The sequence below is a fragment of the Squalius cephalus genome, assembly GCF_949319135.1.
Source record: "Squalius cephalus genome assembly, chromosome: 23".
Lineage (NCBI taxonomy): Eukaryota > Metazoa > Chordata > Actinopteri > Cypriniformes > Leuciscidae > Squalius > Squalius cephalus.
In genome coordinates, this window is record NC_137144.1 from 5,414,692 (window position 1) to 5,430,979 (window position 16,288).

General features: G+C 46.3%; 5 protein-coding genes across 5 annotated transcripts; all 5 read right to left on the bottom strand.

Moving 5' to 3' along the window:
• Positions 1-1,133: 1,133 nt before the first annotated feature.
• On the bottom strand, positions 1,134-1,536 carry LOC307151406 (histone H2B; the record flags this gene model as incomplete). Its single annotated transcript, XM_079859409.1, has 1 exon — positions 1,134-1,536. The coding sequence occupies exon 1, from the start codon at positions 1,506-1,508 to the stop codon at positions 1,134-1,136; it is 375 nt and encodes a 124-aa protein (XP_079715535.1). The 5' UTR covers positions 1,509-1,536.
• Positions 1,537-8,448: 6,912 nt separating this feature from the next.
• LOC307151553 (histone H4) lies at positions 8,449-8,817 on the bottom strand. Its single transcript, XM_079859652.1, has one exon. The coding sequence runs from the start codon at positions 8,777-8,779 to the stop codon at positions 8,468-8,470; it is 312 nt and encodes a 103-aa protein (XP_079715778.1). The 5' UTR covers positions 8,780-8,817; the 3' UTR covers positions 8,449-8,467.
• A 1,183-nt stretch (positions 8,818-10,000) lies between these two features.
• LOC307151564 (histone H3.2-like) lies at positions 10,001-10,569 on the bottom strand. The gene has a single exon (XM_079859663.1). It carries the CDS (start codon positions 10,546-10,548, stop codon positions 10,138-10,140), a length of 411 nt encoding a protein of 136 aa, XP_079715789.1. The 5' UTR covers positions 10,549-10,569; the 3' UTR covers positions 10,001-10,137.
• Positions 10,570-11,354: 785 nt separating this feature from the next.
• On the bottom strand, positions 11,355-11,828 carry LOC307151694 (histone H2A-like). Its single transcript, XM_079859816.1, has one exon. It carries the CDS (start codon positions 11,788-11,790, stop codon positions 11,404-11,406), a length of 387 nt encoding a protein of 128 aa, XP_079715942.1. The 5' UTR covers positions 11,791-11,828; the 3' UTR covers positions 11,355-11,403.
• Positions 11,829-12,565: 737 nt separating this feature from the next.
• On the bottom strand, positions 12,566-13,226 carry LOC307151393 (histone H1-like). Its single transcript, XM_079859393.1, has one exon. It carries the CDS (start codon positions 13,207-13,209, stop codon positions 12,595-12,597), a length of 615 nt encoding a protein of 204 aa, XP_079715519.1. The 5' UTR covers positions 13,210-13,226; the 3' UTR covers positions 12,566-12,594.
• Positions 13,227-16,288: the final 3,062 nt, after the last annotated feature.

A 16,288-nucleotide genomic window follows, 5' to 3' on the forward strand; every position in this document is an offset into this window, starting at 1 on the left:
CTTGTTTGTAAAACAAAAAAAACATGTATATATATATGGTGAAAAGAATGAGGAAATTACATTGTCTTTCGTTGCTCCCTTCATCAAGTGTGATCCAAACGGCTACATAATGGCACACTAGTGCCCTGCTCACTCCAAAGTCCCACTTCAAGGGCTCTGCCGTCTGCCCTTCGAAGGGAGCAGGGCATAGGGATGCTCATGAGCAATTAGCACGTCCCAGCCGGGTTCGTCACTTATTTTGTTCCCCTGGAAACATTTCCGTTGTGGTCTGTTATTTGCAGTGCGTTTCTGTATTTGGTTGTGTTATTTGGAGCACACGTGTGTTGTGAAACTGAAGATGTTTTCTTAATTTGTGTGTGTTTTTTTTTTTTTTTTTTTTTTTTTTCTATTTGCATGCGTTTTCTTCAGTTGAGCTCTCTCGGCCACCGTAAAATCGTTTTTAAAAGTTGGAAAAAGAAAGAAGTTTTTAAATGTAACTTTTATTTGCACACAGCTTAATAAATTAAAACCATAAAATAAAAGTTGATGACTTGAGTTTTAAATAGTAATAAAACAAACAAAAAAAAATCTTAAAAAGGTACAAAACATATTTCCTCTTTAAAAAGTGTCAGTACATCATGGTAATTTTGTCTGTACTTCAGCAAATCCATCTTATTTTAGAACTTTTTTTTTTTTTTTTACTTTTCTCTTAAAACTTCAACAATGATTACTTGCTTTCATTGGTAGTTTTTTTTTTTTTTTAAATGGTATAATAAGGCATGAATACCTGTTGTTGGAAAGTAAAGCACATTTGAGCGTCAAAAGTAAGGAAGTTCGCCGTTTGGTGTTGATGCCATTTACACAAGATGGTTAATGCTGTGAGTAGGCCATTTACACAAGGAGCAAGGAAAAAAAACAACCTTATTTTCAAAATTTTTAACTAAACACAGACTGAAAGAGATGGATTAGATTTATGAAACGTGCTCAGCCTAAATCCCCTCAAAAAATTTAAACCGTATTGCTAGTTTTTATTTGCGGATTCATCAATTCTCAGTTAAAAGCTGTAAATAAAGAGATAACACACAAAAGCTCTTCATCTGAGAAGATGGGTGGCTCTTAAAAGAGCCTTTGGGGTAGTTGAAGTCAGGCACGTCTCACTTTGAGCTGGTGTATTTGGTGACGGCCTTTGTACCCTCGGACACGGCGTGTTTGGCCAGCTCTCCGGGCAGCAGCAGACGCACGGCGGTCTGGATCTCTCTAGAAGTGATGGTGGAGCGCTTGTTGTAGTGCGCGAGGCGAGACGACTCACCGGCGATGCGCTCGAAGATGTCGTTGACGAAGGAGTTCATGATGCCCATCGCCTTGGAGGAGATGCCGGTGTCAGGATGGACCTGCTTCAGGACTTTGTACACATAGATAGCATAACTCTCCTTCCTGGACTTTCTGCGCTTCTTTCCTCCCTTACCGGCGGTCTTGGTAACGGCCTTCTTTGAGCCCTTCTTGGGCGCGGACTTTGCTGGTTCAGGCATGATGATACGAGATCAGAAGACTGACAAAGTTTTGTTGCCTCTTGTGTGATGCAGAGGTATTTACTCACTGCCCTATGCTAATTTTCAAAGGGATACGGGATTTCTCTGATTGTCTGTTTTCATAGGCCAAACCCATAAACTCGTACTTCATTGGACAACTCAAAGCATCACGAGGGCCAATCACAGGCGGATAAATAATAGTCCCGCCCACAACTCCCCAAGATTCCCCATTGTTTCGTTTAAAACCCCTTATAAATCCATTGAGGGAGTTTGGGAGAGAGAAACTGGGGTCATGTGGGTGGTCATGAAACGATACTCGGTTACTCACGTAACCTCGGTTCTCTCTAGAGAGGGAACGAGTATTGCGTAAGGAACTTACGCTACGGGAAAAGTCATCTTTTCTCGAGATACTGAAGCCAAAAAATTATCCTTAATTAATTTTTCATAATTTGTCAACGCAGTGCAGCAGGCAGCACAGCAGAGCTAGAGCGGGCAATACTGCGTGCTCATTGGCTGCCGCGCGGCAACTGCTTAAGCCTACCAGTGAGCCCCGCGTGACGTCACGCCCAATCAGGGTGCGCGCGCCCTCGCGCGTCACAGCCCGCCAGAAGGGGCGGCGTCAGAGCGTATAAAAACAGGGCTCGGAGGCTTAATTCTCTGGTTTCTGTCGAATGAAGCGACATGAGCTCGAGGCGCAAGCACGGCAGGGAACGCAATACTCGTTCCCTCTCTAGAGAGAACCGAGGTTACGTGAGTAACCGAGTATCGTTCTCTTACGAGAGGTTCTCTCGTATTGCGTAAGGAACTTACGCTACGGGAACCCTTTGTCAACGCCGTGCGCGCCATGCATCCACACACAACTCCAGGGGGAGGGGACCCGGGGAGTGAAGAGTGGGGAGAGAGGTGGCCAGCAATGCGGGCCAACACATGTACATAAGCACCCGTAGGGAGAAACAGAGCGGCGCAGCCGGTCTGTATATAAAAGCTTTCCCTGAAAGTGCGGCTCGACCAGAAGAGTCAAATCTAATATCCAGCCTGCGAAGAGCAGGGCATGAACATGATTTTAGACTGCAAGAAGTTTAGCCTGCAGGGCGGGAACTTCCAGGTTATAAAACCTAACAAATGTAGACGGGGAGGCCCAGCCTGCTGCCGTACAAATGTCATAAATGGAAATCCCACTGGACCATGCCCACGATGAGGCAACGCCTCTGGTGGAATGAGCCCGTATGCCCAGAGGGCACTGCAGGTCTTTGGACGCGTATGCTGTCGCAATAGCGTCCACTATCCATCTGGATAGCGTCTGTTTCGAGGCGGCGAGACCCTTGGTGTGCCCACCAAACGAAACAAAGAGCTGCTCTGAGAGCCTGAAGGCTGCAGAGCGCGTAATATACAGCCTTAACGCCCTGACAGGGCAAAGGAGGTTATTATCGACCTCGCTGGCTGCCGGCGGCAGGGCTGAGAGGGAGATAACCTGTGCTCTGAAAGGAGTACCCAACACTTTAGGGACATAGCCATGTCTAGGTTTGAGAATGACTAACGAGTCGTTAGGTCCAAACTCGAGACACGACGCGCTAACTGATAGCGCATGCAAGTCACCCACACGTTTTACTGAGGCGAGGGCCAGCAGAAAAACGGTTTTGAAAGTGAGGTATTAGAGACCCACAGAGTCTAACGGCTCGAAGGGAAAAGCTTTAAGGGCCTCCAGGACCGAAGACAGATCCCATATCGGAACCGAAGGTGGCCGCGGAGGGTTCAGCCTCCTGGCGCCTCGCAGGAAACGGGTAATGAGTTTGTTTCTTCCTAGTGCGCGGCCGCGCGCCGAGTCGGCGAACGCAGCAATCGCCGCAACATACACCTTGAGCGTGGAGGGGGACCTGCCCGCGTCCAAGAGCTCTTGGAGGAAGTTCAGAACCTGTGGAACCCCACAGGACTGAGAGTTCAAACTCTTCCCTGCACACCATTTGTTAAACACTGACCATTTAGACGCATAGAGCCGCCTCGTCGAGGGGGCTCTGGACTGCGAGGTCGTGTTAACTACCCCTTCTGGTAGATCAGCGAATATTCGTTGATTACCCACGCATGCAGAGACCAGCGCTCTGGATGGGGATGCAGAATTGACCCTCGGGCTTGAGAGAGACGGTCTCTCCTCGCCGGAATCGGCCACGGGGCTGTGTCTGACAGGCTCACCAGCTCCGGGAACCAGGGTTGGTTCTCCCAGTGCGGGGCTATGAGGAGCACTGCGCAGCGCGTTTCCCTGATCTTTGCTAATACCTGAGGCAGCATTGAGATCGGGGGGAAAGCGTACAACGGGACACTGGGCCAAACTTGGGCCAGCGCATCCTTGCTCTTCGAAAAGAACCTTTTGCACTGAGCGTTCTCGCTTGTGGCAAAAAGGTCCAATTTCGCTTCGCCGAAGCGGCGCCACAACGTCTGTACCGTCTGGCTGTATAACGCCCATTCCCCTGGGGTAACATTGTCCCTGGACAGTTTGTCCGGGTCGTCGTTCAGGTGCCCGGGCACGTGCGCGGCTCTCAGCGAGCGCAGCGAGCCCTGAGCCCAGACCAAAAGGCGTTCTGTTAGAGCGCGCAGGGCTCTGGATCTGAGTCCGCCCTGGCGGTTCACGTAGGACACCACTGACATGTTGTCTGAGCGAACTAGCACGTGGTGTCCCCGCAAGTATGGGAGAAAATGCTTCAAAGCCTTCTCGACCGCTAACATCTCCAGACAGTTTATATGGAGGTTCCGCTCTGGGCCCGACCAGGGGCCGCAGATTGGTCTGCCCCCGTAAAGCGCTCCCCAACCCATGTTGGACGCGTCTGTCGAGACCACTTTGCGGTGTGAGATGACTCCCATTGTCACTCCCTGTCGGTACCATTCGGGCGCTAGCCAGGGCTGCAGGGCTGAGACACAGACCTGAGTCACGCTGACTTGAGCGCTGCCCGAAACCCACGCTCCGCGGGGTATTTTCGATTTCAGCCAGCATTGAAGCGGGCGCATTCGAAGTAAACCCAGCTGTAGGACCGCTGCGGCTGATGCCATATGGCCTAACAGCTTCTGGAAACGTTTCAGAGGGAGGTATCTGCCCTTTTGGAAGGATGCCGCGAGGTGTCGAACACAGCGCGCGCGCTGTTCTGACAGCCTGGCCGTCATCGCCACCGAGTCCAGTTCTATTCCTAGGAAGGAAATTGACTGACTGGGGATAAGTGAGCTCTTGGCCCAGTTCACCGAAAGACCCAGGCTTTCCAGATGACTGAGAAGCGCTATCTTGTGAGAGATGAGTTCCTCTTTTGACTGCGCTAGTCTTTCAGATCGAGAGATATGAACCAGTCCCTCGGGCGAATTAGCGCGAGGATCTGCCTGGTCGTAAGCATTTTGAACGGCCGTCTCATGAGAGCCCTGTTCAAATGTCTCAGATCTAATATGGGTCTGAGCCCACCGTCCTTCTTGGGCACGAGGAAATAACGGCTGTAAAGCCCGCCTCGGTCAGAGAAGGAGGAACTCTCTCTATCGCCTTTTTTTTTTTTTTTTTTTCGTAGCAGCTTCGCTATTTCTGCATGAAGCAGATGGGCTGCTTCTGCGTTCACTTTCATTTCGGTCCGGGCTTGAAAGCGCGGAGGCCGACGACTGAACTGTAGCGAATAGCCCTGTATTACCGTGTCCAGCACCCATGTCGACACACCCGGAATAGCTTTCCATGCATTCGCACTCATAGCTAGGGGTCGAATGGCCTCTGAGTCCTGCCCGCTGCATAGCGCGGGACGAGGGAACTGCAGTGGCGGGCGCGCGGTGCGCGCCGAGACAGTGCTGCGAGACGGGGACTCGCTGATAGCAGTGACCGGCCGGATTGCGCTGAGAGAGCGCGCGTGAGTGTTTATAGCAGAGTGTGAACGCAGGGGAGCGGGCACAGGACTCTTTATTAAAACACGGCCGGTGGCAGTGGCGATATCTGAACCCTGAACGTGTGAGACAGAGCGAACAGCGTGTGGTTGTGAGCACTCGTGAGCGGGCACCTTTCCTACACTTAACACTCGAGCGGCAAGTGCGCGCTTTATGTGAGTGTGCTCTGTGGGGTACACAGGGGGAATTGTGCTTGTGTGTAGAAATGAACACTGGGTCGTGGGCATATTTACTACACTCAAACACCGTCGGCGTGAGCCGAATAACCAGAATTAACACTCTTTGCCAGATTTTCTGGGCCGCTGTACGAACAGCGTTTGTGTGCAGGCGAGCGAGTTGTATAACTGACTCATTGGCTGCAATACACACACTTTCTGCGTGTGAGAAGCTGGCCGCGAGCTTGGATCAGCGAACAGCATAAAAATTTTTGCTGCCAGAGCCGGGATCGAACACGGGTCTCTGGTGTGAAAGCCTGTTATTCTGCCACTGAGCCACAGGGGAAGAGTGCATAGGCTATCGGTTCGCTCGAGCAAAAGAGAGTGCGGGTCATGTTTTTCGTCGGCGATAGCGTGCAGACGTGCGTGTATTATAACAGGCTCGTTGCTGCAACATTAACATTTTCAGCCGCCTAAACTCAGAGGGGGCTGAGAAACGTATGGGAATTGGAGAATGGCCCGGCCTCAGCGGGGCTACAAACATCTCCCTCCTCATTCCGCCGGTGAGTGAGGCACGCGGGGTGCTGAGCATTACTCGTGACCGTCCGCTCTGACATCCCTGAGAACGGCGCAGTTTGCGCGGGAAGCGGGGCGAGTAGCCGGAGCGTCGTCATGTTTTGCAGGCGAGCGTGTAAGGTAACAGGCTCGTTTACTGCAATATTAATATTTCCAGCCGCCTGAACTTAGAGGGGACTGAGAAATATGTGAGAAAGGCGGAAGCCAAGCCTCGGTGGGACTCGAACGCTCTCTTTCCTCCTATCACCGGCGAGTGACGGACGCGGGGACAGTAGCTTTCTTGTAACGTAAAGAAAACTAACCCCGCGACTGTCAGCTTCTGCAATCCCTTGTGAGCGGCGCAGTCCGCGCGGCTCGAACAGAGGGAGAGAGTGCGGGGAGAGCGAGTAGCCAGAGAGCGTTATCATGTTTGCAGGCGTGCGTGTGCTGTGACAGGCTCGTTTACTGCAATATTAATATTTTCAGCCGCCTGAACTTGGAGGGGACTGAGAAATATGTGAGAAAGGCGGTAGCCAAGCCTCGGTGAGACTCGAACACTCTCTTTTCTCCTATCACCGGCGAGTGACGGACGCGGGGACAGTAGCTTTCTTGTAACGTAAAGAAAACTAACCCCGCGACTGTCAGCTTCTGCAATCCCTTGTGAGCGGCGCAGTCCGCGCGGCTCGAACAGAGGGAGAGAGTGCGGGGAGAGCGAGTAGCCAGAGAGCGTTATCATGTTTGCAGGCGTGCGTGTACTGTAACAGGCTCGTTTACTGCAATATTAATATTTTCAGCCGCCTGAACTTGGATGGGACTGAGAAATATGTGAGAAAGGCGGTAGCCAAGCCTCGGTGAGACTCGAACACTCTCTTTTCTCCTATCACCGGCGAGTGACGGACGCGGGGACAGTTGCTTTCTTGTAACGTAAAGAAAACTAACCCCGCGACTGTCAGCTTCTGCAATCCCTTGTGAGCGGCGCAGTCTGCGCGGCTCGAACAGAGGGAGAGAGTGCGGGGAGGGCGAGTAGCCAGAGAGCGTTATCCTGTTTGCAGGAGTGCGTGTGCTGTGACAGGCTCGTTTACTGCAGTATAGATATTCCCAGTAGCCTGAACTAGGAGGGGACTGAGAAATATGTTATAGATGGAGGTTAGAACGGCCTTGGCGGGTCTAGAACACTCTTTTCTCCTTTCGCCGGGAGACGGCGGGCGGGGGGGAGGGGGGTAGCTTTCTTGTAACGTAAAGAAAGCTAGCCCCGTGACCGTACGCGTCTGCAATCCCTTGTGAGCGGCACGTTTTGCGCGGCTCGAACAGAGGGAGAGAGCGAGCCCCGTAATCATCCGCATCTCTAACACACCTTGTGAGAGGCGCAGTTGCGCGGCTCGACAGAGGGAGAGAGAGAGCGGGGAGTGGTGCGAGGCATTTGAAACAACGCCTCGTGTAAAGATACATCAGTGAAACACATAATGAGAAAGGATATATCGCCGGATAGCTGAGCTGGCACGGCAGGCTGAAGGCGGCGAAGATTCGTCCGGCTTCCTCAGGCTGTCCTAGGCTGGCTCGTTGCTGGTTTCGACGGCGACGGCTTCTCTCAGAGAGCAGCGATGCGAAGAGCTTCGCTGAAGAGACAGAAATCAGAGAATTAAGCCTCCGAGCCCTGTTTTTATACGCTCTGACGCCGCCCCTTCTGGCGGGCTGTGACGCGCGAGGGCGCGCGCACCCTGATTGGGCGTGACGTCACGCGGGGCTCACTGGTAGGCTTAAGCAGTTGCCGCGCGGCAGCCAATGAGCACGCAGTATTGCCCGCTCTAGCTCTGCTGTGCTGCCTGCTGCACTGCGTTGACAAATTATGAAAAATTAATTAAGGATAATTTTTTGGCTTCAGTATCTCGAGAAAAGATGACTTTTCCCGTAGCGTAAGTTCCTTACGCAATACGAGAGAACCTCTCGTAAGAGAACTATTGTTGAAATGTTTAAATGACAGAAAAAAAGCAAATATAAGCTCATTTGACAGTTTGTGTAACATTTTCTACATCCTCACTTCTGCAAACTGTAATATTATGTTGATCTAATTGCTTTTTTGTTACTTTCGTAAAAGAAAACTCGTTCAAGTGATTAACATGTGCAACACAAACAAATGTTTTAATTTTTAGGTGCTATCTGTTAAATAACACATATGTTGATAGAGTCTCGATTTATTACTGTGAAACGTTGTTTGGTGGAATTCATCCTGTATTCAGTTAGCGAAAAATGTTATATTTGATTCTATGGTTGGCATGGTCAAAACATTGCCTCTTTATGTGGCAGAGTGTGTGGCTCTTAAAAGAGCCGTTGGGTTTGTGTGGTTTCAGGCGTTTATCCGCCGAAGCCGTACAGGGTGCGTCCCTGTCTCTTCAGCGCGTACACAACATCCATGGCGGTGACGGTCTTTCTCTTGGCGTGCTCGGTGTAGGTGACGGCATCGCGGATCACGTTCTCCAGGAACACCTTCAACACTCCGCGGGTCTCCTCGTAGATCAGACCGGAGATGCGCTTGACGCCGCCGCGGCGAGCCAGACGACGAATGGCGGGTTTGGTGATTCCCTGGATGTTATCGCGCAAAACTTTACGGTGACGCTTAGCGCCTCCTTTCCCGAGTCCTTTACCGCCTTTGCCTCTTCCAGACATGTTTCACTCTGATTTTCTCAGTCAATCAATGAAAGACAACGGATAGATATAATGAGTGCGTTATAAGGAAGGCTTTTACATTCGCTTACAGGACCTGACAGAAACCAGTGCCGCGTCACATGACACACACCCCTCCCCCAAAATATAGCTAGAGCACATGTGATTTAATCCCAACCCTGACCTTTTTTTCATAATAAAATTCAAGTTTCATAAAATGTATTTAACAAATATTACAGTAGTACTGGTTGATAATGAAAAGTGATTTTCTGAAAGTTTACCAAATTAAACGAAGAGGGACACAAGATGACATATCACAATATCAAAGTAAAATTATTTACCCATGTAATCCCATTTCCCTCCCAGAGATGACATTTATGAATATGTATGGTATGTGTAGGGATATTAAACAATCAATGTTAATTATGTAAAAAAAAAAAAAAAAGTCCATTAAAATTGGGTTTAATGTCTGGTCATAAACACATAGACTAGGTCTATGGTGTTAATGCATTAAACAAATGACAAACCTCCTGTAATTAGTTTAAAGACTGGGTTAAATTGTTGAATTGGGTGTTTTATTCCATTAACAAATAAGTTAACATTGTCTGGCTCAGTTTCAAAAGGGACAAAATCATTCCTATGCAGCAGTACTGCTCAAATATTCAAATACAATGACAAAATTACATAAATTATAGGAAATTGGAAAGTAATTATTGTTAACTTCATTATAAACTGAAATAAATAAACAAATAGCACATTTAATAAGTAAAGTGAAGTAAAGATAGATAGATAGATAGATAGATAGATGAGAAAATTGCATTTAAAATACAATAACATTAAAACATATATATATAGTTTAGTATTATCATATGACATTTGACAAAATCTATTAGTCATGTGCTTAAAGTTGTTGGCAGGAGACATTAGCACATGTTAGGACACATGCTTGGTATGGTTTGGTAACCATCATTCTATAAAATAAATGTGTGTTCAACAGAAGGAAGAAATCCATCCATACATGTTTAGTCAGAACAACTTGAAACTGAGTATATATTGACAGAATTTAAAATTTTGGGTGAACTATCCCTGTAAAGAATAATGTTAACAAACCTTATTCTAGTATTACCAGTTTCTTTTTGAATGAGAAGTACACGTTGCTCTTTTGTGTGTGTGTGTTGCAGCTCGATATACTATCTTTTCTGATTATTCAGACCTGGAAGTTAATGTAATCAAATATCATGCTGCGTAGGACCCGGATGTTTAATATTCGTTATTTTCAATGTTACACTAGAAATTCCCTCATTCAGTTTAAATTGAAGTGGCTCTTAAAAGAGCCGTTGTGGGTTGACGCAGACGCGGGTTTAAGCGCGCTCTCCGCGGATGCGGCGGGCCAGCTGAATATCTTTGGGCATGATGGTGACCCTCTTAGCGTGGATGGCGCACAGGTTGGTGTCCTCGAACAAACCGACCAAATAAGCCTCGCTGGACTCCTGCAGGGCCATGACAGCGGAGCTCTGGAAGCGCAGGTCCGTCTTGAAGTCCTGAGCGATTTCTCTCACCAGCCGCTGGAAGGGCAGTTTGCGGATCAGCAGCTCGGTGGACTTCTGATAGCGGCGGATCTCCCGTAGAGCCACGGTCCCGGGCCGGTAGCGGTGAGGCTTCTTGACGCCGCCGGTGGCCGGAGCGCTCTTTCGGGCGGCTTTAGTAGCGAGCTGCTTCCTCGGGGCTTTACCACCGGTGGATTTACGAGCGGTCTGCTTGGTTCTTGCCATTGCTGCGGTCTTTCTCTCTGTCCTGCTTGCGCTGGAAATGCTGCTCTACGTTAAACACCCGCTTTTAAAGCTTTGAACCGCCACGAGCTCATAGTGACGCGATGATGCAGGCCTGTGATTGGTAAGTTAATACGTGATGTCTGCGCATGAGTGCCAGCCAATGACTGCGCGTTTCCTCTTTTCAAACGAGTGGAGGGTTTCCCGCTCGAGATGCTTTGTTCCGTTGACTACTTTGCTCATAAAACAATGTACATAAGCTCCCTGGTCTTTATACTCACATTGTTGTATTTGTGTGTTCTGAAATACTCGCCTTAATTCCCAGTGCTTGTGCAGATTTTGGATTAGAACAAAGCCACTTTACAGTCTGTGTAAAAGCACTGCAGCGAGACGCAGTAGGGTTTCCATCCGTCCCGTAAAACAGGGGGACGTTCCGTAAATCAGCATAAAGGGCAAAAGACCCAGAGTAACATTGATGACCAATTTCTGTTTTCCTGGAGCTGATATGCAAATGGATTTTATATTTATTTGAGATAAAATATATATATTTTTTATATATATAGATAAAATAAACTATCAAGGCTTTGTAAACAACTATATTTTAATATTAGGTGAGATATTGGGTAGCAAACACACGTCAGGGGATCATAATGCGCTTATAACAAGCATGCGCACAACTACGATTATACATGGAATCGTCGATATAGAGAAATCACATAGATTTGATGGGTCATCTTCCCACTTCACCAAATGAGTTTATGGCGTTTGTAAATATAAACAAGGAAAAGCGCTCGTTGTCAGATAACATGGGTGGCTCTTAAAAGAGCCGTTGTTTCAGTAACCCAGTCTTCAATCTGTTTATTTGGATTTGGCGGGTTTCTCGGTCTTCTTGGGCAGCAGCACGGCCTGGATGTTGGGCAGCACGCCGCCCTGAGCGATGGTCACTCGGCCCAGAAGTTTGTTGAGCTCCTCGTCGTTGCGCACCGCCAGCTGCAGGTGACGGGGGATGATGCGGGTCTTCTTGTTGTCCCGAGCGGCGTTTCCAGCCAGCTCCAGGATCTCAGCGGTGAGGTACTCGAGCACCGCCGCCAGATAAACAGGAGCTCCAGCACCGACGCGCTCGGCGTAGTTTCCTTTGCGCAGAAGCCTGTGAACACGGCCGACGGGGAACTGCAGTCCCGCTCTGGAGGAGCGAGTCTTAGCCTTGGCTCGGGCTTTACCACCGGTTTTGCCTCTTCCGCTCATTATTATTTTTTTAAATCGATTACTCCAAACTTCTCAGTCAGAAGTTACAGAATGATACTAGCGTGTTTCCACACACTGCATATAAACGAAAGTGGCAGTCGTCCATTGGTTTAGAGTGTGTAAATATTCAAACCAATCACTGAACTTCCCTCCAAAGCCCAACCCCCTTTCTGGCGCGATTATTATGCACACGTATTAATGACCTTTAAGACTTAAGTCTTAATAAGACAGAAAAGATGAAACCATATAAATGTTTGTTATATAAAATTTAAATAAGTACAAAAAGGGATATTGTATGCTGTTACTACTAAAGGTACTACACCTTTTTACACACTGTATGTTCTGGGTACAATGACTGTCTGATACTGTACAGTATTATGTTCCTATTGTAATATTGGAGTTTTATAACTTATAGTTTAATAACTAATTGGTTGGGTGTGGGTTGTTTGTATTGTCACAATTATCCAGCATAGTGTCCTGTGTATATTCTGCCTGTACTTTTGTACAACATATTTAGACTGATCACTGTCTGAAGCTTTTACAATACATTTACAATAAGTCTAGTACTTCTAAACAATGATTAAAATACACAATTTCACCCACTGTGATTTACTGAGTGTTTTTCTTTTTTCCAAACGGGGGTGTTTTGAATTGTTTGTTTAGATTGCATGAGTCAAAGAGGACAAAAGTCACATCTCATCTATTTGCTTTCAAAAGTAACACAAATCATCGATATATGTTTTGCTCTAATTCAGAGTTAGTGGGTGGCTCTTAAAAGAGCCGTTGAGAAACAAACATTGGACTTTATTTCTTTTTGGGCGCTGCCTTTTTAGGCTTTGCAGCTTTAGGTTTAGCAATCTTTGCCTTTTTTGGGCTCTTGGCTGCTTTCTTAGCGACTGCTGGCTTCTTTGCCTTCTTGGGGCTCTTCGTCGCCTTCTTTGGGCTCTTAGTCGCCTTCTTCGCGGGTTTGGCTGCGGGTTTCTTGGCCTTCTTGGGCGATTTCTTGGCGGCGGGCTTCTTAGCCGCTGCGCTCTTGGGCTTCTTGGCAGCAGCGGGTTTCTTGGCCGCGGGCTTCTTCGCTTTAGGAGCCGCTTTCTTCTTGGTCTCGGCTTGCTGTTTGTTGAGCTTGAATGAGCCCGAGGCGCCGGTTCCCTTGACCTGCACCAGTGTGCCTTTAGTCACCAAACTCTTGATGGCGATCTTGACGCGGGAGTTGTTCTTCTCCACGTCGTAGCCGCTGGCAGCGAGCGCTTTCTTCAGCGCGGCGAGGGACACGCCGCTCCTCTCCTTGGATGCGGACACAGCTTTGATGATGAGCTCGCCGACGCCTGGACCTGCTTTCTTGGCTTTCGCAGCGGACTTCTTCTTGGGCGCTTTAGCCGGGGCGGCAGCAGCGGGTGCTGGGGCGGTTTCTGCCATTTCTCTCTGATCTACAGTGTTTCAAACACTGTCTCTGTTTTCAGCAATGAGTGGCGCGCTCGAGCGGCGCTGCATTCTTAAATAGCACATGAGAACCTTATAGACTCAACCTGCTAGCTCGGCCTCTGTGCGCGTCCACGAGCCCCTCATGTGTGTGTTTTCTTCTCTTACATTTGGTTCAAAACTGGAGTGGTAAAATAGTTTGGCGCAGTCAAAACAAAGTGAACACCAAGCAGAGGTTCTGAGCTTTCATTGGAGAATAAAATATGCGACAGGAAATGTTTATTTTGCCTTCGTCAGATCAAATCCAAGGCGAGCATCAACCACGGGGGAAAGCCGCGTGTACATTTGACAGATCGTTTAAGTGGAAAGGTTAATAAAAGCCTGAACGCCTCATCTGTGTGTTCAGCAAACAGTCTGAAATAGACTTTAATGAAATCAGCATCAGTGAGGGCCGTGAGGAGGCTTTCATACAGATGTTGATTTGGACAGCTTGAAGCACACGAACATCATCCGGAGGCTCCGAGTGTCTCTGTGACTCATGTCTGGCCAGCAGATGATCTGGCAGTAAGGTAATAATTGGTATTATTATTAATTGAAAATATATAGCATTTTCATAATCTGATGTACATAAATAAAATATCTCGTAACTAAAAATGTAAATCGTCATATTTGTTATTATTCGTCCTTCATCTCAGTTTTCATCATGTGAATGAGGATCATGTAAAAACTCATCTGAATGAGCTGCCCATTTAAGCAACGCAGAGCAAATGACTTAAAAAACAACTTATTTTCCCCCACTGTTTCATATTTGCCTTGTTCTAGCTTGTACTTTTCTGGACAATGTTTGAAACTTTGTGTTGCAAGCATTTCTTATATCATTGCCTCCTTAAGATGAATTGCTTGTTGTATTTCTCCATAAATCGCTTAGGATAAAATCATCTGCTAAATTATTAAATGATAAAGAGCAGGCCACTTATTGTAAGTGTGTTATATTTTGATTTAACCACTGTTGAATACCAGTTCATAAAATAGTCATATCATTTGCACTATATGTTTGATATTTGTACAGATGTTGAGGTTTTGGTCAGGCTATACTTAGTTCAGCTCTAACCCATCTCCGGGTCAAGATAACGAAGGTGTTCAAAATTACACTGGGATTATTACGAAGTTATGAGGACACTGGAGCTGAAGAGTGAAGTTTTAATGAATGTTTTAATGTAGTTAAAACATTTTGAATTTAAACACTCAAAATCAATTTAAAACGCAGTTTTGTTGGGTCTCAGTTGCTTAGGAGTTTTCGCTTATTCCTAAAATGTTTATTGGAATTGAAAACATCAGGGAATATGAGGGTATTCTAATCCAAGACAATATTTTTCTGTTAGATTCGTTTTCAGGTAGACTCTCTGCAGCCTCGAAGCATCTGTCAGTCATCAGATGGAAACAGGCCTCGACCCCTGTGATGTGTGGCATCAGCGCGAGATCAATGATCAAGACACCGACAGTGTAGTACCATCACTTTCTCAACTTTATTAAGGAGGAATTGGGTCATATTTATACAAGATAAAGCAGAATCATCCAGAATGCCCAGGCCATCCAATCATAATACTGAAAGATCAACCCCATATGGCATATTAAGAAATAATAACAAGTAAGAGAGAGTAAGAGAGGTCAGATATTCAAATGTGTGTGTGTCTTGACTCTAGCGGCATAGTCCTTGTTTTGTCTAGGTGTGCCCATGATGTGCACATAACAAAACTGAAAGAAGGTGCACAAGTCTTACACAAGAATAGTCAAATGTGAAGCCTAAGAAAGAAGAAAATATTACACTTCTCTTGTGAAAAAGAAATGCGGGGCTCTCATGACGCACTGTAATTATATGAGAAACATAATTTCCCTAATGTGTCACTATATTAGCAAGGACATTTGCCAGTGCCTCACGTGTAAAACCAAACATACAGCATCTTTTATTTAACCCTGAACCGAAACTGGGAAAACTTCTCTGCCTAAAATAACACTTTGTAGGCTACATTAATGTGCTTAAATGGATATAATTTTGAGCGTGCTTAAACTGCGTCTGCTTCAACCCACAACGGCTCTTTTAAGAGCTACTTTAACACTGAGCAAGGGAATTTCTAATGTAACGCAGAAGATAACGAATATAAAATAGATATTTGATTTCATTAACTCCCATGTCTGAATAAATAGGAGATTTCGAGCTGCAGCGCGCACACACACACACACACACACACACACACACACATACAGCTCAGGAAGGAAGTGAAGGCGAGCCATAGCTCTATATGGTTTAGACTATGTGTCTATATGTCTCATTAGACTAAAAATTCATGATCTGATTATTTATTGATATTCAATTTAAACAATGTAGTTAACTAATGAAACATAGCTTTTTTTCTCTCTTTTTTTGGTGATTTTTTTATTGTAGGCTATTATGAGATAACATTCACTTCATGTTAATTTTGTAACAAATACTTAAAGACAGTATGGATATTTGATGCCAAATTTGTTTAAAAACATTTTTGATGCCAAAACTTTTTAATTTTAAATTCTAAATAAATATTAAATTTCCAATATTCATTAGGGCCCGAGCACCGATGGTGAGAGTACCCTATTGTTTCTGCTCCGTTTATTATTATTATTATTATTCCGCTTCTTCTTCTTCTTCTTCTTCTTCTTCTTCTTCTTCCGCTTCTTCTTCTTCTTCTCCAAAGTGAATCGCTTTTTAGAGGGCCTTAACATGCTCTAAAAAACATGAAACTTTGCACACGCTTCAGAAGTGGTGAAAATTTACGTGTGATATGGTTTTCAAAATTGGGTGGGGCAAATTCTGTAAATTATTGCCCCCACATTTTGCCCCGGCTCTACGTTTCACGTATAGGTATGACATTTGGTACATACATGTAATGACCCAATACCTACAAAAAAGTCTCTTGGAGCATAGCCCTAAACACAACAGGAAGTCAGCTATTTTGAACTTCCTCTCAGATTTTGTGCAGTTTTTGCCTTTTCCAGACTTTGTACTTTAACAAACTCCTCCTACAGTTTTGATCTGATCCTC